The 24,111-nt window shown below is 40.2% G+C and overlaps 1 protein-coding gene across 1 annotated transcript in view; it reads right to left on the bottom strand.

Annotated features, from left to right (window-relative positions):
• LOC113409510 (TPR and ankyrin repeat-containing protein 1-like) overlaps window positions 1-24,111 on the bottom strand; it is a 79,034-nt gene that overhangs the window by 47,216 nt on the left and 7,707 nt on the right. The window contains exons 2-8 of the mRNA XM_026663515.1: window positions 17,294-17,428; window positions 15,488-15,614; window positions 13,421-13,571; window positions 10,174-10,292; window positions 8,820-8,903; window positions 2,278-2,416; window positions 1,551-1,682 (exon numbers count right to left, since the gene is read on the bottom strand). Of these exons, the coding sequence (XP_026519300.1) occupies window positions 1,551-1,682; window positions 2,278-2,416; window positions 8,820-8,903; window positions 10,174-10,292; window positions 13,421-13,571; window positions 15,488-15,614; window positions 17,294-17,428 (887 nt within the window). The remainder of the gene's footprint in view (window positions 1-1,550; window positions 1,683-2,277; window positions 2,417-8,819; window positions 8,904-10,173; window positions 10,293-13,420; window positions 13,572-15,487; window positions 15,615-17,293; window positions 17,429-24,111) is intronic.

Consider the following 24,111-nt stretch of genomic DNA (forward strand, 5'->3'; position numbering starts at 1 on the left):
TTGTTGTTGGTTTTTGGGTTTTTTTTGTTTTTGGTGGGTTGGTTGGTGAAAGAGGAAAGCATGTTCAAAAGTATCTAAGATACTTAGCCTGAAACCACAGCTAGTCACTAGGGTTTTTTTTCATATCAGGAGTGGCATAAAAATATGATTACCTAATAACAAGCCTTGCTGCATACGTTATCTCCACTTCGATAAATATGACAGTACCACCATTCTCTTCAACGGAAGCTAGTATCCTAATATAACTGCCTCTAAAACACTGCAGAACAAACATAATTGGCCAAACCCCAAAATATAAATTCTGATTCAACACTTGACACAATATCTTTAATATACCACAAAGCTCTATACTCCTGTCTCACTCTGTCACATTCCATTATGATGGGCATTGTGCTACCCTGAGAGAAGGAGATGTACTCTCTTTGCCTCCAACAGCTGAACATGTGCTATAAATCACAGTCAAAGAACAGCAAGGAGGAGCATCGGAGAATCAAAGGATCAGCCAGGCAAGTGAAAGAAGCATAAAATGATTGCTAGGAAAGCTGCATCAAATTATTTCCACTTTCCTCAGACACAACTGCAAGTTTAACAACTTGAATCGCTGTATGTGTCCCTCTTGCTAGAATACCAGGCAAAACTTGGAGAAGAAAAGGTTGGGAAGAAGTGAGACACCTTTATACACTCAACACAGTTCTCTTGCTTTTGTACACGTGTGCCTTGCCATTCATGTTATTTTAACTGAGTTTTGTCAGCAAGATGGTTCTGAAATGTCTTCCATTATCTGCTCTGCAAGAACTGTGCTCGCTGTGCAACAGATGGGACAGCAGTGAGAGAAGAAATGTGACTCATCTACAGCAAAACTAAATTAAATAGTATGAATGAGACTCACAGAGACGATCAAAGGGAGGCCCCAGAATGCCATTGTGTATAATGAACAAAAAGCCTAGGGTAACTTCAGGACTGATGCTTACTTCCTGTTTCCACCCAGTGGATTTATTAAGAAATGCAAATAAAAAGCAAACCAGGTTTCTATAGTTATAAGATAAAAGCATCCACAGAGATGGCAGGGCTATTTGACCCCCACAAGAAAAGCAGCTCTCAAAGTTTCAATATCTAAGCCAAGACACACTGCTACTGACATCAAGGGACGTTTTTATTTGGTTCTCCTCTACAAGTGAGAAAAAACTCAGACTAGTTTGAGGCCTAATTTTCTTCTAATTTCTGAGAACATCAATACATAAATGGACCAAGAAAGATATAAATACATTGCAGCAAGTTGTGGCTAAATCTTAATCCACCAACCAAAATAAAAGACCTTACACAGAATAACTATGCAAAATGACAAAGAAATTGTCCACCAAAGCAGTGCCCTATAATTTTTTAAGTTCTGCTATATTTGCTATAGTTATAAATGTACACTGAGCCTGCAAGTCTTTTGTCATTCTCCTTCTTGGCATGAAATAAAGAATATCAATGTTTGGAGTTTTTTTTCTTTCGCCATAAAAAACAAAAGTCCAAGCTGATGAAAAAGTCCATTTGGAATTACATACGTTTCATAGGATATCCAGTGGAATGAGAGGCCACGACATGCAAGACTGTGCAACCATCCTGGTCTTGCTGGTTGATACTACCCTTCAAGTCTGGTATCTCATCTAGTAGCCATCTGAAAAGATGGTTCCCTTCTGAAATGATTATAAATTAAAACCACATGTTATTAAAACAGCACACTTTGTCCTGTTAGGACAGGATGGGGGGAAGCAGTATTGCTCCCCCGCACCCCTGCCAGAGGTGGGCAGACAAGCTATCAAAGACTTTCTCTTTAAAAGTTAAGGGTGACAGAGAGGAAAGTATAGTGTAAAATACCAAGCAAGAAATGGTGTCAAGTGCCAGCTGCATTGTCGGAGATAAACAACCAAATTTTGCCCTAACACATGCAGCTCTGAATTTGGACCGCAAATTTTAAACATGTACCCTGATCCCCAGACAGGTTTTTCAGAGTTAACACATTCAGGGTCTGAGATGGTCACATCAGTTACACTTCAGGTTTGAATCAAAGAAGAGAGGGTCATTATTAGGCTCCCAGGACTCCCAGGTACACATGAACTGGACACATAGTTAAAGTAATTTTATTTTTAAGAGTAATGACTAAAGCTATGTAAGATTATATATTTTGGATTTGAGCTTACTTTAGATTGTTAAATATGAGCTTTATATGCAAATTCTCTGTAGGTTGACTACGGTTGCTTTTGTTTTATACCAACATGAGATGTCACTCACTTGCTTTGATACAGAGGTTGATGATTGCATGAAGTGGGTATGCTCCAATGCTCCCAACATTTGCTCCAATGGTGATCAGCCACTCTACCAACTCTGGTACTCTTTCCATTCTCTCATAATGGCCAAACAGGACATATTTCTGATAACAAAGAAATAGAGAGATATATTACAGTTATATTATTTTACATATGTGAAAGAAATCATCTTTTTAGTCCTGTTACCTTTTCAGCCCAGGCAAAGTTTTTGACTACTTGGGAATTCAGTGTTACAAAGGCAAAGCAAATGGGGACGCATTGGTTGGAAGTAACGGAAGAGGAGAAGGACCTCGGAGTCCTGGTTGACCGCAGGATGACTATGAGTCGGCAATGTGAAGTGGCCGTGAAAAAAACTAATGCGGTCTTGGGATGCATTAGGCGAGGTATTTCTAGTAGGGATAAGGAGGTGCTGGTTCCATTGTACAAGGCACTGGTAAGACCACATTTGGAGTACTGCGTGCAGTTCTGGTCTCCCATGTTTAAAAAGGATGAACTCAAACTGGAACGGGTACAGAGAAGGGCCACTAGGATGATCCGAGGAATGGAAAACCTGTCGTATGAAAGGAGACTCGAGGAGCTCGGTTTGTTTACCTTAACCAAAAGAAGGCTGAGGGGGGATATGATTGTTCTCTTTAAGTATATCAGAGGGATAAATACCAGGGAGGGAGAGGAATTATTTCAGCTCAGTACTAATGTGGACACGAGAACAAATGGATATAAACTGGCCGTCGGGAAGTTTAGGCTTGAAATTAGACGAAGGTTTCTAACCATCAGAGAGGTGAAGTTCTGGAACAGCCTTCCGAGGGAAATAGTGGGGGCGAAAGACCTCTCTGGCTTTAAGATTAAGCTTGATAAGTTTATGGAGGGGATGGTTTGATGGGATAACGTGATTTTAGTCAACAGGTCAATAACGTGCCATCTCTGGTAATTAGTAACAATGGTCAATGATGGGATATTAAAAGTTACTACAGTGAACTTTTTCCAGAGGGTCTGGCTGGAGAATCTTGCCCACATGCTCGGGGTTAAGCTGATCGCCATATTTGGGGTCGGAAAGGAATTTTCCTCCAGGGTAGATTGGCAGAGGCCCTGGAGGTTTTTCGCCTTCCTCCGCAGCATGGGGCAGGAGTCGCTGGCTGGAGGATTCTCTGTGACTTGAAGTCTTTAAATCAGGATTTGGGGACTTCAGCATCTGAGTCAAGGGAGAGAATTATTCCAGGAGTGGGTGGGCCAGCTTTTGTGGCCTGCATCATGCAGGAGGTCAGACTAGATGATCATAATGGTCCCTTCTGACCTTAAAGTCTATGAGTCTATGAATAAATATTGGCCACTTGCCTTACCCAATATTAAATTTAATTACACATATTTATATTACAGTAGCAACTAGAGCCCCAGACCAGGTTCAGGGATCTGTTCTGCTCCATCCCTGCCCCAAAGAGCTCTCAATATAAAGGTTTTTTTTATTTTTATATATTATACATACATACACACACACACACAGAGTATATTGTATATTATGTATCTCTATTTATTCTTTTTTATATTTATTTCCCATTTTTGGTTTTTAAATAGTGGCCTCCACACATATTGCAGACATCTGCAACATTTATGTTTAAGAACTCTGATTTGCAAGAGTTACTGTTTGTGCAAAATCCGAAGTGAAAATATTATATACACCTGCAAAAACAAAAGCAGCACTGAAAACTCCAGCAGAAAAAGGCACTTTTTCCTCTTATTTCCTCCAAAGGAAAACAACATTTGGGAATTTTCCATCTTGAATTTTTTACACTCTTCCACATATACAAAAATTCCATGGGAAAATTTCAGGAGCAAAAATTGGTAGTATTAGAGTTAAATTAAACTAAACATTGTGTACTTTCAGTCCTCTGGTGTCCGTGCCTTGTCATGGCGGAACAGCTTGCTTGCTCTAATGATCCCCAGGGGCTTTTTGCTCCTGGTAGGTTCAACCATGCCAGATTGGTCTGTGAGGGAGGAGCCAGACAAAACAGACACCCTGGTTCTCCAGGTTGGGAGTTAGGCACAGAGCTAACAACCCTGTCTCATAAAAAACAAAATATGTCACGGAAAAAGCGACAGAGAAATCAGCCATTACTGTGTGTGATGGCCTTCAGGAGTCAATGACCTGTATGACTGCCAGTGGTGAAAGCCGAAAGGAAGCCACTGGCATGAAGACTGAAGTGCTCAACACCAAGACAAAAACCAAACTTGGTTTTTGGAACATACAGACAATGTATGAAGCAGGGGAGCTAGCTCAGGTCACAGCAGAGATGAGACGCTACAGCTTACACATCCTGGGTGTCAGTGAGAGTAGATAGATGGGATCAGGAAGATTAACAGCAGCCTTGGGAGAAACTTTGCTGTTTTCTGGACAGGATGATGGACAACACCATGAAGCTGTTGCCATCCTTTTGAAGAAGGGAGTGGAGCATTCCCTGCTTGAATGGAAATCCATCAGCAGCAGACTTATTATGTTTGCTTTTCAGTCTGGCTCTCATAATATCACCCTGATTCAGTGTTAGGACAGTGATGAAGAAATAAAGGACAAATTCTACCTTACACTACAGGCGGAGTTAGAGAGTACCATGCCATGACCTAACTATCGTCATGGGAGACCTGAATGCCAAGATCGGTAAGGACAACGCAAACAATGAAAGAGCAATGGGAATACGTGGGTGTGGCACTATGAATGAAAACGGAGAAAGGCTTGTTGATTTCTGTAATATGAATGACTTAGTCATTGGCGGAACCCTATTTGACCATTATGAAATTCACAAGCTGACACCGTGTTCTCCAAATAGCAGAGATAAGAACCAGATTGACCATATCATGATCAATGGCAAATGGCGATACTCACTGACAGATGTGAAAGTGAGAAGGGGTGCAGATGTTGGCAGTGACTACCACCTCGTGACAGCCTTCATCAAGCTAAAACTGAGAAGTGTGGGTCCACTAAACAAAGGACATGGACGTTATGATATCGACAAGCTAAAGTCCCTTGAAATACAGAAAGCCTTCGTTCGGCAGTTAAAGAACAGGTTTCAAGCACTTGCAGACCTTGATGAAGAGGAGGGAAATGCAGATGAGGAGCTCAACAAGAGGTGGGACAAAGTAACAGCAATTTATAAACAGAGCGGTGAAGCCTGTCTAGGCTACAGGCAGAAGAGAAGGAAGGAGTGGATTACACGCAGCACATGGAACTCCATAGAAACCAGACAAGCCCTGAAGGAAAAAGTTTTAGACACAAAATCCCAGAAGCTAAAGGACAAATACCACGAGCAGTATAGCAAGGCACACTGGGAGGTCAAATGCCTTGTGAGAGTGGACAAATGGCATTATATTGATAATCTGGCAACACAAGCAGAGGATGCAGCTGCTTGTTGTGAACAAGGAACCGTCTACAAAATGACGCAGCTTATCAGTGGTAAACGGCAGACACCAACAAACACTCATCAGGAACAAACAAGGACACTTACTAACAACCAAAAAAGAACAAGAAACGCACAGAGCATTTCAAAGAATTGCTGAACAGGAGCCACCTAAAGAGGACGGAAACATCCAGGAGGCAGAAGAAGATCTTGATATCAACACAGACACCCCAACTAAGGAAGAGATCATTCAAACCATCAAATCCTTAAAAAATGGGAAAGCTCCTAGCAAGGATAACTTGAATGCAGAATTGTTCACGGTAAATCCTAAATTAGCCGCATCTATCCTGGCACCTCTATTTACATCAGTCTGGGAAAGGGAAAGTGCCAGATGAGTGGACCAATGGGGTTATAGTGAAGATACTGAAGAAAGGAACTCTCAGTGTCTGTAACTGGTGTGGTATTGCACTTTTATCTGTGCCAAGCAAAGTATTGTGCAAGATTATAGTCCAGGGTATATCAGAGGCAGTTGATACCGTTCTCAGAAAAGAGCAAGCTGGTTTTCGGAAAGGGCGTGGATGGACAGACCAGATCTTCACTCTACGAAACATAATAGAACAGTGCTTAGAATGGCAACGGCAACTCTACATAAATTTCATAGACTTTGAGAAGGCTTTTGATAGCATCACAGGACCAGCCTATGGCACATTCTGCAGTCATATGGAATTCCTTTCTGTATAACGTCATCAAAAGCATCTATTTCAACTTTACATGCAGTGTTAATCACAGTGAGCTCAGTTTTGAAACAGGAGTACGTCAGGGGTGTGTCATGTCTGCAATCCTCTTCAACATTGCCATCAACTGAGTAATGTGCCACACAACAGAAGACATGCCAAGAGGCATTAAATGGACACTCTTCTCATCCCTTGAAGACCTGGACTTCGCAGATGATGTCACTCTCCTATCACATACCCAACACTATATACAAGAAAAAACAACTCGACTCAACACATTCAAACAGCAAACTGGACTGAAAATCAACCGCAATAAGACAGATATCATGACCTTTAATACTGCCTCACCATCACCAGTACGGATAGAGGATTATGTTCTCACCAATGTAGAAACATTCACATACTTGGGCAGCACCATCAGCCAGGACGGTGGAACAAGCCAGGATATCCAGAACAAAATCAGTAAAGCCAGGAACACCTTCAGGAGCTTAAATACACTCTGGAAATCATCAAAATACAACACCAAAACCAAACTCAAGATTTATCAGAGCTGCGTACTTTCAACACTACTTTATAGTGCAGAATGCTGGGGAATGAGAAAGTATGACATGTCTAATTCCATATAACCTGCCTCAGAAAAATCCTCCATATCTTTTGGTCCAGAACAATCTCAAACCAAGATCTGTTGACACAGTGCAGCCAAGAGGATCTGAGCACCATCATTGCCAGGAGGCGCTGGAGATGGATCAGTCATGTGCTTCGGATAGAAACGGATTCCATCACCAGAGTAGCAATAAGATGGAGGCAGGCGAAAACGAGGCTGCCCGAAAACAACATGGTGAATTGCTGTGGAAGCCGAACTGAAAAACCTGGGGCACAGCTGGTGAACCATTGAAAGACTTGCCAGAAACAGACAGGAGTGGAGGAGCTTCATTGCTGCCCTAAACGCCAGAGGCGTAATAGGAACATGATGATGATGTGTACTATTATTTCATAATGACAATCATGCTAGTAAGGAACACAGCCTTATAAGGTTTACCAGCATCTCTCTGTATCTGTAGGCTTCAGTTCAGCCATCTGAGAAGTATGGCTCCTAGATCATGGGCCTTTTATAAAAGTCCTCTACACCATTCACATTAATTAAATACAGACAAGTTTTTTCTGTGGTAACTAAAAGCTACGATTAGCCAATGTGGTTAAATGTCTTTACATTTAGTTTTGCCTTCCCTTCCTTCTCAGGGCTTCTCCTCTTCCCTGCACCATCCATGGAACAGCTTTCCACCAATAGGAGTAAAAAACAGCCCCAGTTTCAAAGATGTACAGTAAAAATACTAACTGTGCTGTTGAATTACAGGATATGTGGCAACCTGTCACATTCCATCAGATACGCCCTACTACAGTGTTAAACTTTTAGCCAGTAAATGTAGCTGTACAGAGCTTACTTTATAGTCCCCTAATTTATATATTTTCTTATACTTTTCAATATCTGATTTCAAACCACTGAAGATGAGGCATTTAACAGCAGTACAAAGAGAACTTTAAGCATAAGCGCACTGTAAAAACTCACATCAACAGCAGGTTCAGTACAATTCCACAGCAGAAGGTTTTTAATCCTCTCTTAACACCATATTGCACAATTTGCACACAACAGCTATATGAAACATAAGTGATCTGATTTAGGTTAAAAAAAAAAAACAAAGAAAACCTATGGATGGCTAGTTTCATAATTCAAAACAGATTCTGTAGCCCGTGCTTTGCCTTTGCAATTGCAACTCGTTAATTAGCACCTGTCATATGACAGGGGATGTTAAATTATGCCCTCTTGTGGTTTCTTTGAAACTGAGATAACCTATGGACAGGGTCTGATCCTGCACTGCTAAAGACAATGGGAAAATGGTCATTAAAGTCAACGAAAACAGGATCAGGACTGCAGAGTTTATGTAGGCAGAAACCCTCCCTGCTGCAATAAAGCTTTGAAAGACCTCAAATGCAGCAGAATCTGTGGGATTTCACAAGGAAGGGAAGAGGAAGTCTATAGAGATGTCATATGAGGGTGAAGGCAGCTGCCACACTCTCACAATTGATTTAGCAACTTGATTGTATAGTGCTGGTTACCAAAGCTGATACAAACAAGACTCCTATTTTTTGTTACAGAATTAGTGTATTATACAGCTCATTGAAAACATTCTAAAATTTTTGAGAAAAAAAGGGGACAATTTCAGACAAAATGTTTTGGCCAGCACTAATGACATATTTTTACAAACTGATGTTTGTTTAATCTGTGCTCACTCTTATTCACAGAATATTAAGTCATTTAGTAAAACTGTGAAAAAAAAGAAAAAAGACAGTCAGTCATCTTGTTAAATAAAATGCATGCGACAGCACAGTACCTCAAAAAGATCCTTCAGTGATAAATGAGTGACTCTCAGCTTTCTCGGCAACTTGTCTCTCTCAGCTGCCACCAACATCAAGGACTAGGAAAAACAAATATTTATGAGCCTACAAGCATTTAGACACTAATTTTAATGTTTGTTGATGCATTTAAACAAACTTTAAAGGGAAAAAATCTGACCAGTGCTCTCTACAGATATAATTTTTTATTACTGCCTATCGTTTGTGATAACCTAACAGATTCTCAAAACACTAAAGCTTCCTTTTTCTTCTCATTCATTAAATCCTTTGCCAAATTAAACACTTTTCCCCACCTGAGCTTCTCATCAGGCACAAGTTACTACAGCGCTGCAGCATTTGCCATCGTGTTTATGCTCCTGCATCATCAGTGACAAAAGCATATCTCTGGCAACATGTGTTTGCTTAAGATTCAGCTGGTGCTCTGAAGCAGGAAACAGTGCTACTCAGACCTCAGTAGTTCAGAATCCAAATTAGCGAACAACATTACCCAAAAGAGCCACAGTAGTGTGACTTCATTGTTTCATTTACTATAGTGCTATATATTCATATTTAAGCAGTATGACAGGGGAAATACTTAGTTTATGTATATCATTCTCACAGCAAAATGACTGACCAAGTATTATTCTTGTATCAACTACAATTGGTTAACAACATAGCAAAAACATCCTGACTGGTTAATCATTATATCACACAGTGTTTTAATATCGTGCTGCCAAGAGCCACATGCAGCTCACGAGCCTCAGTCAGAGTATCACTGCATTACATGATCTGTCTAGATGGTTATTACATCATTCAGAATTTAAAGAAGTACTATCAACTTCAAATCTGGTCAGTTAAAAAAAAGGGAGACAAATTAATTTGAGACACTAATCACCTGCTAGTGAGTTTTCTAGCTAGTTTTTGTGGTTTAGCAATCATATATTCCTATTTTTGTTCTCCATTTCTCTGTTGCTGGGTTAAAGACCCATACAAATCAGAAGACTGACTGGTCATACAAAAAAAACAGTAAGACTGACCATAAATGCAAATGAAGATAAATATTTTTCTCTCATCTCTTTCAGAGATTAGATTAGTCATTTGAAGTGTCTTGTAACCACAATAAACAAAAAGAAACAAATAAGTTTTTGAAGTTGACTGTGTCCCTTTCAAAAGGGAATGAGAATTTTAGAAACTATTTTCTACTCAGTTTCTATTTTTTCTAATTCTAAAAATCAAGACATTTGCACAGGGGAACAATAATTTCAGATTTTAAAAGCAATTTAAGAAAATTAAAGCTTATTATTGAAAAAAAAATCAGATTAACTAATATTCCTGGCACAGCAATAAACTTACCTGCCACATTCCTTTCTTGGCTAATTTTTCTATTACCACCTGCCAAACTAATGCATCAAATCTTTCATCCAAAATGTTCTTGAAAATGGAAAGAAAATATGGTGCTATATATTTTTCACCTAAGAAAATAAAAAAAGAAGCTTAAGAAAAGTGTTTAGCACATGCAACTTTTACAAGCTGTGCTCTCCAAGTACTGCAATTCATTTCATATGGTCAGTTCTTCAGTAGTGATTAATACATTGAAACATTTTAAATTAGAACATACAATTCACACAACTAATACTAGTAAGATGTCTACTCAATAATTAGTAATGGTGCATTATTTTAAGATGCCACAGATTTCACGAACAATGTGAAATTAACCATTTGCTTTTGAAAAATCTCTGAAGCCCAAGAAAATCTAAAACCTTCCACCAGTTTTTCTACTTATGTGTATGAACAGAGAAGTTGATGTAAGTGACCAAATTGACTAAAACAGGAATGAGAGTGCACGAAGCAAGTGAGAGAGAGGCATTGCCAGAAACCAGATGGCATGCCCTTGGGCTCACTCAGGCCAGGGCCGGCTCCAGGCACCAGCCCACCAAGCTTGTGCTTGGGGCGGCACCTGGAGGGGGGGCGGCGCGGCGCTCCGGCCGCCGGGGAGAGCGGGGCCACGGCCGGGCTCGCCGCCCGACCCCCGGCGCTCTGGCTGCCCTCCCCCCCGGCCGCCGGGGGGAGAGTGGAGCCCCCGCCGGGGCTCGCCGCCCTCCCCCCGGGGCCCCGGCCGCCCCCCCCCCCCCCCCCCCTGCTGGGGGGTGGGGGGCGGCCGGAGGCTTTTTTGCCTGGGGCGGCAAAAAAGCCAGAGCCGGCCCTGACTCAGGCAAAGCTTGTAAACCAGACCATTGAGCAACAGTGGAGGCGGGAATGTAGGATCTTAGGAGAAAGGGGTCTGACTCTGCCACAGAAATAAGTAGTTAGTGGGATGGGAAAAGCCAAGTATCCCTTTGCATGTGTTTTTTTCCCCTCTTCCCACTGCTGACATCACAGGCCTTTCTATAATTTGCTCTGGGAGAGTATTCCACAACTTAATACATCTCACTATAAGTTTTTCCTGATGTTAAGCCTAAAATGTTCGCTTTCTTCATTACTCCTAGCTATTCCTTGATCTGCCTCACTGACTAGGAAAGTGCGTGGGCTGGAAGAAACCAGTACAGCATTATGATTCAGCTGGTCCTAAGTTCTAGGCTTGGCTCTTCCCTGACTCTTTGTGGCCTTAGGCAAGACACTTCACCTTTCTGTCTCACCTTCCCCATCTGTAAAATGCTGGGGGGAGAGGGGATAGGGATGTTATATAAATTTATCAGTTAATGTATGGTGCTTTGAAAATACCGTAAAAATGCTAAGTATTATTAAATGATTACTCTGCTTCCCTGGTGCTTACATCATTCACATATGTGGAGAATTTATATCCCCACAAGTCTTGCTTGACCAAGATATACATGTTCAGTTCTTTTTATTGTTCATGTCACCTCCGCTCCATAATCATTTGTAATGTTCATTTATAAATTCTCTTCAGTTTGTCACAATTTGTTTGTGTGTGTGTGTCACGCCAGTAGGGTAGAGGACTAAGAGTATGCAGCCCAAAATTGACCTGGTGCTTTGCTACCAGATAAAGATTGCAAACTCAAGTCTAATTGGCTGCTCACTGACACTGCAGGTCTCTTAGTATTAATGCTTCCCACTGAGTGAGCATTTCTAATTATTTTTCCCCGGACGTGTTGGCTTACATGTACTATATATTGATCTTATTTTGAGATTTTCTGCTCATATTTCTTTTACTCTCCAGGTACTTTCTCTGTCCTAACTGTGTTTGCAACTCAGCCCATTTTTGTAGCAACTGCACATTTCACTGACATGCTGTCATTCCTTCCCCTAGTCACTAATAGAGACGTTAGCTAAGACTGGACCATACTACAATCCATGTTACAACTGTTGAGCAACCATAACTCCAGCTGACGTCAGTGGGAGCTGTGGGTGCTCAGAACCTCAGAAAAATTAGGCCCTAAATCTCCAGACTGCACTTAGTTAAATTCATTGCATATATTGTTAAGCCCTAAGACCCATTAAATTAATGGAAAGATTCCCTTTCAATGGGCTTTGGATCTAGGTCTTTCGGTCAGTTTTTAATACACATGACAGTATTCGTTCCAAGCCATTCTGAATTAAAAACTTACTGCATTCTTTACATCCACCAATTTTGTAATTCTGTCCGAAAAGGCAAGCAAGTTTGCCTGGGAAGATTCATACTGCTCTTGGTTGTGTTTCCTTTTTAAACATTTTGTGATTGTTCCTCTTGATATCTGTTCCATTGTTTTACTAGGGATGGTAGTTAAAGTTAAAAAGTGGCAATTGCCAGGATCAATCTTCTTTCTTTTATTGCAAAATCAGTACAACATTTGCTTTTTCTCCAGCTTTGTGCTGCCTCCCAGGTTAGCCAAGTTTTCTGAGGCCCAACCAAATCATATTATAATTAGAGCTGGCTAAAACCTGCTATCACTTCTCCTCCGTTACTCTCCCACTAAAATAATGGGAATTTCCAACCATTTGAAAACATTTTCCTTCCAATAGTGTTGTAAATGGACTGATTTTTTTAAAAAAATAATCTACAGAATTATTTTCAAACGATTTTTCCATTTTTTTAAAACTAACTTTTTTTAAAAGGAAATTTTTATATTTTGAATAAATCCCTCAACGTGGCTAAGGTGACCAATCAAAACTGGCAACAAACTAAAAAAAGAACCAAACAAATGACTAAACTTGGCAAAGGAACAACCTGAACTGTTTTTGTATACATTTTCCGTCAAAATTTTTCAATTAGCAGGAATTTTTAAAAAACTTTAAACGGTTTCATGAAGTTTTTCCTCTTCCACACAACTTTTCATTTTTTTAATGAAAAATTTCAACCAGTTCTAACTGTAACACAACTGAGGCACCTGTGTGTGACAACTCATTCATCTGCGTGGCAGTGGTGGTGTTTTGGGAATGTGGATATTCCTCATCTATAAACAGGATTAAGACTATCCATCCAATTTACAGTGGCCACTGTACAGCTATCAGATGTTAATAATTTTCAAATCTGATCCTGGTCGGTAGACACCTAATTAACTATTCCAGGAAGAATGGCTCCAAATCTCATACACAAGCCCCTCAACTGTCCTGTTCCTATTAAATGAATCTAAATAAAATACAAGCCTCCATTCCAATTTACCGTTAACACTTGTGAAGATTCCAACTATAAAATCAGCAATTTGAGATTGATCCATAGAACCACACAGAAGAGTCAAACCACGAGAAAATGTAATAACTGCATCACGAGTTCTCGACAACTGCAGCAGTGAATAGCCAGATCTATAGTAGCCCTAGTGGGAAAAACACAACAACAAAATTGTCATCAAATCTTGTTACTTCTAATTTTAGGAGATTAGGAGCCCATTTCTGAAAGCCCTACAGAAAACTATCAGTAACTTTACTATGGGATGTTTGCCCTGAATAAGACTTGCAGGACCTGGTCTAACTGCATACAAAGTTATCAACATTTTAAATAGTTGAGAGAATTACTCACATATCTACAGAACAAAGCTGTAAAATACTGTGGGCATCTGAATATGATAATGTTTTAGTCTCCTGAAGGCCCAATATCTTTTGAAAATTAAATTAAATATTTTTGCAAACAAAATTATTTAGAGAGCCTCATTATTAAGCTAAACATTTTCTAGTCCCAACTTGCTAATCATGCCCCAAAAAGTACCTCATGTGTGGGTTTTAATACTACTCTCTCAGCTCGTTACACTCAAACTCAAAGAATTCTGTAAGAATAAATACACCTCTACCCCGATATAACGCGACCCGATATAACACGAATTCGGATATAACGCGATAAAGCAGCGCTCTGGGGCGGCAGGGCTGTGCACTCCAGCAGATCAAAGCAAGTTTGATATAATGCGGTAAGATTTTTTTGGCTTCCAAGGACAGCGTTATATCGGGGTAAAGGTGTATGACATTGGCACTCATTGGTAGGGCCCCGAGAAAAATCACAGATTTTTTTTTTAAATAAAATTCACAGCAGTGTCACAGGCCAAGTAGTGAATTTCACAATATATGCATGGGATTCAGTCAGCGAAAGCAACGAGGAGTCCGGTGGCACCTTAAAGACTAACACATTTATTTGGGCATAAGCTTTCGTGGGTAAAAAACCCACTTCTTCAGATGCAACGAGAGATCACTGTTGCATTCCTTCGCATAAAAATCGACTGCCGAGTTCCTCCCAGACTGCTGAGATTTTTTCCAACAGCGGAGAGGCAGAGGTGGGCATCCGTGCATGCTGGTCTCATGCCCAGTGCAATTTGCAGCATGTGTTCCAAGGGGCAGTGTAACTGGCTACTGGGCCTCGCATAAAATTGGCCACAGGCCACACCAAACATGAGACTGTTGCACGCAGATATCTGCTATTGCCTCCACCTCCCCGCTGAGGTAGCAGCGGTGCTGGCTACCAAGCCTTGCATAAAACCAGCCACCAAGTCCTGTCAAACTACTGCTCTGAAATGATGCTATGAGCCACACCGAGCACAAGACTGTTGGGGAAGGGGGGGGGGGAGGAGAAGGAGGGAGGAAGAGAGACTAAACACAGTTTTATGCTCATTTCACAATTTCCAGACGGTCTGTAAAATCACAATTTTCTTAGGACCTGACTCATTGGAAATGCTCACCCCTGTATTTCACATATTATCAATGTCATTAAAGTGTCTAGAAAGAAAGCAGAGAATTCTCATTCAAGACTTTGAAAAATAACCAAAGAACAAAACTATCAAATATATTTCAACCCTCTCACAAGTGCAGCAAAACTCTTGAACACGTGCTTATGTCAAAAATCTAGTACCACTTTTCAGTATCTGTTGAAGTATTTAAATGGCTTCGACATAGGGCTTTAAGCATACATTTAATTGCTTCACTGAATTGGGGTCATAGTGAAATCATTTTTCACAAGACAGCTTGCTGTATTGGAATTTGCATAGTGCAATGAAACACTTAATTATGGTTTCATTATACCTGGGTTCATGGTAAGCTAGTTCCATGTCATTCAAAATACAACTGCCATTGTAATTTTTTTTATGTCAAAACATATATTCGGCTACTGATTAGGGACCCTGAAGTTACACCACCTTGTAAGAAAAATAATAGTATTTGTGTACTAATCTTTTTTAAACTAATTTTGAATCTTGTTTAGAATAATAAGGCTGGCAAGCATTGCTGAGCTGTTGGATTAAACGTGCCGTACCTTAACATAGGACAAATCCCACTGGAGGCTCTCCTTGGCACAGTGATATGCTTCTTCCCACTTACCAAGGCTGTAAAAGGCATTTGATTTGTTGCACAATAACACAGCCACATCTCTATGAGAAACCCTACAAAAATTAGCAACATTAATGTTTAATCAGTTTTAAAGAGATAAATGGTACTTTATAGTGAACAAAAATTTGACAAAACTCTTCAATTTATTCCACCAAACAGAATTATGGTACAAAAAGATATCCTCTGGAAAGAAAATAAAGATCCTGCAAATTCAGTTAACACAATTCCATAACTTATAGCAATATTCCATAGGGAAAAATACTACTTTAAAACAACATTAATGTTACAAGGTGAAGTAAAGAAATACAGTTATGCTCATACATGCCACCATAACTCTATCCCACCCTTTTCGGGATATGCATTAAATACAGTCTATTTTATGACTGCATTCTATTTTTTTCATTTAATCTCTGAAGGAAAATATTGAAAGTACATTGGTTCAATTAAACAATTTGGATGGGTTCATGATCAGGCCCAAGGCCTGAGTGGAACACTGGGGGTGTGACCTGCAGGTGGTAAGGAGAGCAAATGTGCTTCAGCAACCAAGAAACGCTAACTAAAAATACAGGGCTAAATCCTTGGCTGATGTGAGCTGGCATAACTCCAGGGAAGCCGAATTTATACCAGATGAGGATCTGGAAGAACATTAATTTAATTCTTACTTGGTTTTTGAATATTGATAATTTGAATGGTGGGGATCTGACCCAAACCAAGACAGTATCTAGGAAAATTTATGCTAAAGATCCTGAACCTAGACACCAAGGCATTGGACTGGGTCGGAGGAGGAGCTGAGATACAATCCTGCTTTGTCACAAAATCTCCATGCCTCCATTCTTTACCTCAGAGGGATAGTGAGATGATAAATTCGTTAGTTTGTATGAGGGGCTGAGATACTACAGTGTTTGAGCATAAGTACAGCAGATAGACTCGAAGACTTTAAGACCGGATGGGACAATCATGATCATCTAGTCTCACCTCCTGCACATTACAAGCCTCAGAATCTCGCCCAACCACTCCTATAGTAACTTCTGGCTGAGTTACTAAAGTCCTTAAACCTTGATTTAAAGCAGGAGTTCCCAAAGTGGTCGTTACAATGGGGTCACCACGACTGATGTTAGACTTGCTGGGGCCCGGGGCTGAAGCTGAAGCCCGAGCCCAACTGTCCAGGGATGAAGCCTAAGCCCAAGGGCTTCAGTCCTAGGCAGTGGAGCTCAGGTTACAGGCCCCTTACTGGGGGGTGAAGCCCTTGGGCTTTGGCCATCCTGTCCAGGGCGGCGGGGCTCGGGCGGGCTCAGGCTTCAGTCCTCCCTCCTAGAGTAGTGTAGTAATTCTTATCAGAAGGGGGTCACGGTGTAATGAAGTTCGAGAACTGCTGGTCTAGCCCAATGCCAGTAGAAAGAGTCAGAGTGAAAGAAAAAATGAAAAATAAGTAAGTCACAGTAAATAGTTTAATTCAAGCTTGAATTAACCTTATTTTAATTTACAATAATTCTCAATACTTATTTTGGGCTTGTTCAGGTAATTTGATTAGTATCATGCCCATTTTACAGATGGGGAAAAACAATGAATCAGGGATGTTAAGTGGCTTGCCAAAAAACAAAAAAAAGAGTCAGTATCAGGCTTGAAAACAGAGCTCAAGAGTTCCTGATTCCTGCTATCCTCAGATAGCTGGATCACTTATCTTTAAAATTCTCTTATCATTTACTCTGTCATACATTAGCTGAATACTTACATCCCCCACTGGAATAACTGAAAGAGTACACGTATGGCTTCATCGTAGTTTCTGATGGCCAAGAAATAATTTCCATTTTTAAAGTTCTCATTTCCAGCTTTTTTCATAAACTCTGCGTAATCCATGGGATCCATGCTAGTTGAAAGGGAAAAAACAAAACAAACAAATGAAAGCTCTATGCTATGGTGCTCCTCCTTCCCCCCCCAAAAAATCACAAGAATAAGCCTGTTTCCTTCATAAAGGACCTAATCCTGAAAGGTGATAACCAGCTTGTAAGGACTTCAGTGAAAATTATGGATGTTCTTGGGATCAGACCCAAATTCTCTTTTGCAACAATTATTCACTTTGGTTCTGAAGCCAATTTAATCTCATTTTACGTAGCAACTTCTCCTCCCACCAGACATTAGGAGCAGGACAGATAAAAACCATCTTTCCTATCCCAGCAGCTGAAGATGGTGAGGTGAACTTGGACCACAGCACTGACTTGAAATTTACCCTCTTAATGTTTGTCTCAACCTTTGGCTAGCAGATTTAGTCCTTTGGCTGGTAGGTGCTTGGTACATTTCTCAAATCTTGTTGGAATCTTATTTTTAAAAATGGTATTTAAACTAATTTATTTAAATGGACACACACATATACATACATCTGGAAAAAACCGTGAGACAACTACAGAATTGGTTTAAAAAAAATCAAATTAAAAGTTTAATTTTAGTTGGTTGAAAAAACAGGAAACATTTCTGAAAAAAAACAAAAAACCTGTTAATTCTCCTGGGGTTTGACCAGCTTTTCTGGTTATACAGTTAGGCAGACAATTACACAGCAAAACTGCATAACAATCTGACTACAGCCTGAAAACGTTATCATACAAACACAAGAGATATACCCAGCTCTGAAGAGATCAAAATCTAATTTAAGACAAGATACAAGAAAAGGGAGTATGAAACACGCCGAGGGAACATAAAGGGGACAATGACAGGAACCAGAATCATTTTTGCAATTTAAATTGCAAAACAAAATTACTTACACAGAGAAATTAAAATAGTCACAACATCCAACATGTTTGGGGAGAAGGGATTCAAAAGCATTAAAACCAAAAACATTTATTTTGAGAAATGTTACTTCCAAAAAAATAAAATCTCAAAAATGAAAGAGAAAAGCAAGTTTTGAAGCTTCAAGTAAAATCCTTTCCCAAGAATGAACTACCAATAAACAAAAAAGTGTTGCTAAGCATTCCCATCAGTTTGGAAATCTTGCATCAAGAAAAAGCAGAAAGCCTACGAGGAGTGGAAGATGGGAGGGATCAACAAGGAAAGCTACCTTATTGAGGTCAGAACATGTAGGGATAAAGTGAGAAAGGCCAAAAGCCATGTAGAGTTGGACCTTGCAAAGGGAATTAAAACCAATAGTAAAAGTTTCTATAGCCATATAAAATAAGAAGAAAACAAAGAAAGAAGAAGTGGGACCACAAAACACTGAGGATGGAGTGGAGGTTAAGGATAATCTAGGCATGGCCCAATATCTAAACAAATACTTTGCCTCAGTCTTTAATGAGGAGCTTAGGGAGAATGGCAGGATGACAGATGGGAATGAGGATATGGAGGTAAGATATTACCACATCCGAGGTAGAAGCCAAACTCGAACAGCTTAATGGGACTAAATCGGGGAGTCCAGATAATCTTCATCCAAGAATATTAAAAGAACTGGCACATGAAATTGCAAGCCCATTAGCAAGAATTTTTAAATGAATCTGTAAACTCAGGGGTTGTACCGTATGACTGGAGAATTGCTAACATAGTTCTTATTTTTAAGAAAGGAAAAAAAAGTGATCTGGGTAACTACAGGCCTGTTAGTTTGACATCTGTAGTATGCAAGGTCTTGGAAAAAATTTTGAAGGAGAAAGTAGTTAAGGACATTGAGGTCAATGGTAACTGGGACAAAATACAACATGGTTTTACAAAAGGCAGATCATGCCAAACCAACCTGATCTTCTTTGAAAAGGTAACAGATTTTTTAGACAAAGGAAACGCAGTGGATAGGACCTAACCAAGTTCCTAGAATTATGCTAAAGCCTTAGACACAAATCAGAGAGACAGATGCATTCATAGTGAAGATGGAACCTTAGTTTCATTTCTCAAGCTGCAAAAAAAATATTAAAAAAAGCAATAAACTGTGTAAATAATAAAAACGAGTAATATTTTAAAAACCAAATTCTTACCTATGTTACAAAAAAATCCTTAGACTTTTTCCAATTCTTTCAGTTTTAATCTATGATTTTTAATCCACGTGTATCCCTTTAACATCAGGAGCAAGTAAAAAATGATTACAGGAAGAAAAAAAATATCCTGAAACAGGTTCAGCTACCGAGATGTTTTCTTAATATGCATTGTGCATGTGTGTTTGGTTCTGTGTTGATCAGAGTACATATAATGCTTGATATAGCTCATCTTATCAAGGGTGGACTTTGTTGTTGTTTTTTCAAGAATTAAGGTGGAGAATGTAGTGAGGGTGGGGTCTCTGGCTTTTGCCCAGAATTAAATTTGTTTATTGTAATATTAAGTATTTATTTTAGGTCCGTTTAAAATAAAAATCAACACTACAACCAAGTTTCACAGACATGTTATGGAACAATATAGTGAAAGATCTTTGGTTACAACATTTGTTTGCTTTTTGTTACTGATTTTTCTAATAAAATACAATTAGAAAGAAAGGGGGGGGGGACGACAACCAAACATGAGTATAATGATTACAGCATTTATCACAAGAAAGATCAAATTTAGAAACCACCAGAAATTTTAACCTCTTTTCACAAGACAAGAAAATGAAAGAGGAAGTATGCTGGTCTGTAGGACCCAATTCTGATCTCACTTGCACCATTTTACACTACTGTAAGTTACTCCTGATTTACCCCAGCATAAGTGAAATCAGATAAGCTCATGTCTTCCCCCAGAAAGAAAAACAGTAAATGTAAAAAATGGGAGACTGACCAGTTAAAGTCAAGAGGCTGAGAGGAACACAACTATCCTTCCTGCAGGAAAAGCAAATGGAGACTTCACTCTCATCAGCCCAGCTGGAGAAGGGGGAGGTGTGGAGATCAGAGCTCTCCCTCTGGTTTCAATCTACTCGGTACAGCTGACCCAAAATGTATTCCTCAACATTAACCATTGTTTGGCATTTGCAATAATTTTACCAACTTCCTCTGGCCAGTTTTTAATTTTTGTGATCTCCTGCATTTCTTGATTCTGTCCAGAAGCAGTAGTGATGAAATACAGCAAGAGTCTCTTCATGCAGTACTCCAGCACAACCAGAAGCAGAACTAAAAAGCTTGTGGCAAAGCCTATTCTTTTGACCTTGCCAGCCAAGGGCCTAAAACAGATACTAATGAAATCAATGGGATGATTGCTGTTGACTTCATTGGGAGCAAGGCTGGGCACAAGAGCCAAGAGGTTTGGATATCAAAATTTGACAGCTGAGTGCTTATTGAAACAGAACCCCTGAACTAACTGCCAATTGCTACATAAAACATATTGCTCTAACTTCTTCCTGAAGCTTAATTCTCTCTCAAAGAAAGCTAAACATCTCTCCATTCATAGGAGTTCATAACAAAGATATAATCTATTATTCTGGCTTGAATGAGCACAATTATTTATTTCATGCAACATAAATGGGCAAAATCAGAACCATAAGAACATACAACCATAAGTAACCAAAGGCCTTGGCTTTCCTGCTGGGGAAATACCAAGTCCCTCACCGGGTGGAAATCTTCCTTAAGTCACAGAAATACAGAGGTCTGGGGGCAGGGAAGCCACAGAGACCCTTCTCCATGCTTTCAGAATAATTGAATGCAAATAACTACATCAATGTAATATCAAGACCCTAATCCTGAAAATAATTAAGAATGGGCTTAACTTTTCTACTGTGAAGAGTCCCAATGAACTCAATGGGACTACTCATTATAGCAAAATTAAGCATGTGTGTAAGTGTTTACAGGATCTGGACCTAAGTATTGTATACAATAGTAAAATCACTAAGGTCTGATCCTATTCCTACTGAATCAAAGGGCAAAGCTCCCATTGACTTCAGTGTTGCCAAGTCTTTGGATTCTGTTGAGACTCTCATGATATTTGGTGTTTCACCAATTCCTGGAGATGTGATTACATGAAAGTCCCAATTTTCTCTCTCTCTCTTTTTTTTTGGGGGGGGGGGGGCGAGGAGGTGGAGAGGGAGCATTGTGGTTGTGGAGAAAAGCTTGAAACTGTGATCAGAGTGAATCCTAAAGGCTCAATTAATTTTTTTTAAATAACATCATCTTTAAGCCAATCTTCTTTATTTTTTGGAGGCCTGACTTGTGATTTTTGAACGTTTGGGGTTAGCAATACTGAGAACTGGATCCGATAATCAGGAAATGTGAAAGTTAAAGGCCCAGACACATTGTTGAGCCTGCATGTTCTGGGGTTATACATTTTGTAAGACAAACAATATGTTAAGCTACTTATTTAATGAGAAAAACTAGAATAGCAATCTACATTATGTAATGTGGTTAACTTAATGCTGCTGTTGCAAGTTCATCTAGAAGCTTCACCTTATAGCAACAGCTGCTAGGGAGAAAAGGCCTTTTCTCCCTAAGGCATGTCACTTCCTCCAAAATCCAGGCAGCAGGGCTACAAGTATTTTTTTTTTTTTATGAAAGATTTTTTTTTGGGGGGGGGGGTGTTATTTACATCTGGATGATAACGTTATCAGCAATGGTGGGAAACGAGAAGCCTCTCTCCCAGCCTGTGGAATTTCATCATCCGGAAGTCTTTGTGGTCACCCTTCCTGTCATGCAAAAAGAATGCAACTTCTTACCCCGTCCTCGAAGACAGACATCACCACATCAGCAGAAAACACAAACAACTAAACTGTAGAAGAGTGACTGCCAACACCTTCAACAGCATTCAGAGAGAAAGAAAATAAACCCATTCCAACAGGCTACATGAACATTTGCCAAAGAAGCAGCCTCTCTTCCTTCCGAAAGCAAACACTGCAGCTGTCAGGCAGAAAGATGGAGTCTTCTCCACAGACAGATGGAATGCAGTAACATCAGGCCCATCGAATGTTTTTGTTGCACTGAAAGGTCCCAAAAGCCACCCAAAGGAGGCTGCAGCCCTTTACACTTTGTTCCCTGGATGCTGCACAAAGAAGCTTTCAGCCTGCATTGAAATAGTTGTTGTGTGCGAAAAGTCGGAAAACAAAATAGAACTTTTTTAAAAAAATGTGATTTGGCTCCACATTAAATGGTAAAGATGGCAAAAAAATCTTAAAATTGCAGAATGTACTGTTATTTTTGCACCTGTGATGTTCCAACATTCTGGCTCATAATGCTGGCACTTAGGCCTGGTCTACACTTAAAAATTAAACCGCCCCTAGCTATGTTGCTCAGGGTTGTGAAAAATTCCATGCCTGAGTGCCATGGTTAGGTCGCCCTTACCCCAAGGGTAGACACAGCAAGATCAACAGAAAAATTCTTCAGTTGACCCAGCTACTGCCCCTCAGAGAGATGCATTAACTACATCGATATAGGAAGCGTCTACACTGCAGCGGCGTAGCTGCAATGCTGTGGCTATGCCATTGTGGTGCCTGTAACGTTTAATGTAGACATAGACCAGTGTTTCTCAAACTGGGGTTGCCGCTTGTGTAGGGAAAGCCCCTGGCGAGCCGGGCCGGTTTGTTTACCTGCCCCATCCGCAGGTCCGGGCGATCGCGGCTCCCACTGGCCACGGTTCGCCGCTGCAGGCCAATGGGAGCTGCTGCAAGCGGCAGCCAGTACATCCCTCGGCCAACACCGCTTCCAGCAGCTCCCATTGGCCCGGAGCAGCGAACCGCCGGACCTGCGGATGGGGCAGGTAAACAAACTGGCCTGGCCCACCAGGGGCTTTCCCTACACAAAGGCGACCCCCGTTTGAGAAACACTGACAGACTATCTAGTTGTGACTCAAACAAATGAAAATTTCAGGCACAGGAAAAATAGACTTGTCAAGTTTGGACAGGGCCTTCTCTCCTGTTTAGGCTAGCAAAAAAAAATTTTTTAAAGTGTTAGGGAGCACACTTTAACTGCTATTTAAAATACCTTTAAACACCAGCTAACACATTTTTATCAGCCCAAAACTCACCCATAATCTAGACAAGGTCTAAATTTTGTGAGATTCTGTGCAAAGTAACATGCAGGGCCCCTGGGTGGCTCCTGGCAGTCCACGACTATTCTTTGACTGGCTTTGTCCACCCTCCCACTTCCACATCACACAATACAATAGAACCTCAGAGTTATAAACACCAGAGGTCAACCACATACCTCATTTGGAACTGGAAGTATGCAGTCAGCAGAAACAAAAAAATAAATAAAGCAAATACAGTACAGTGCTGTCTCAAATGTAAACTACTAAAAAAAAGGGAGGGGGGAGTTTTAATAAAAAGATTTGACAAGGTAAGGAAACTTTCTGTGCTTGTTTCATTTAAATTAAGACAGTTAAATGCAGCATTTTCTTCTGCATAGTAAAGTTTCAAAGCTGTACTAAGTGAATGTTCAACTGTAAACTTTTGAAAGAACCATAATGTTTTGTTCAGAGTTACGAATCACCTCCATTCCCGAGGTGTTCGTAACTCTGAGGTGATACTGTAATTCAAAAATCAACCCAGACACACAAGCTAAAAAGTAAAGGAATATCAAGACACGGGGGTAGGAGGAAAGCATGAGCCGGTAGGGAAATTGTGTTATCCCACATGTGTGTTGACAGAGCTATCCATCTGAAAAAAGTGCTGGGCCACGGGCAGCCCAATCCCAA

This window comes from Terrapene carolina, unplaced genomic scaffold, assembly GCF_002925995.2.
Source record: "Terrapene carolina triunguis isolate 2854851 unplaced genomic scaffold, T_m_triunguis-2.0 Scaffold33723, whole genome shotgun sequence".
Classification (NCBI taxonomy): Eukaryota; Metazoa; Chordata; order Testudines; family Emydidae; genus Terrapene; species Terrapene triunguis.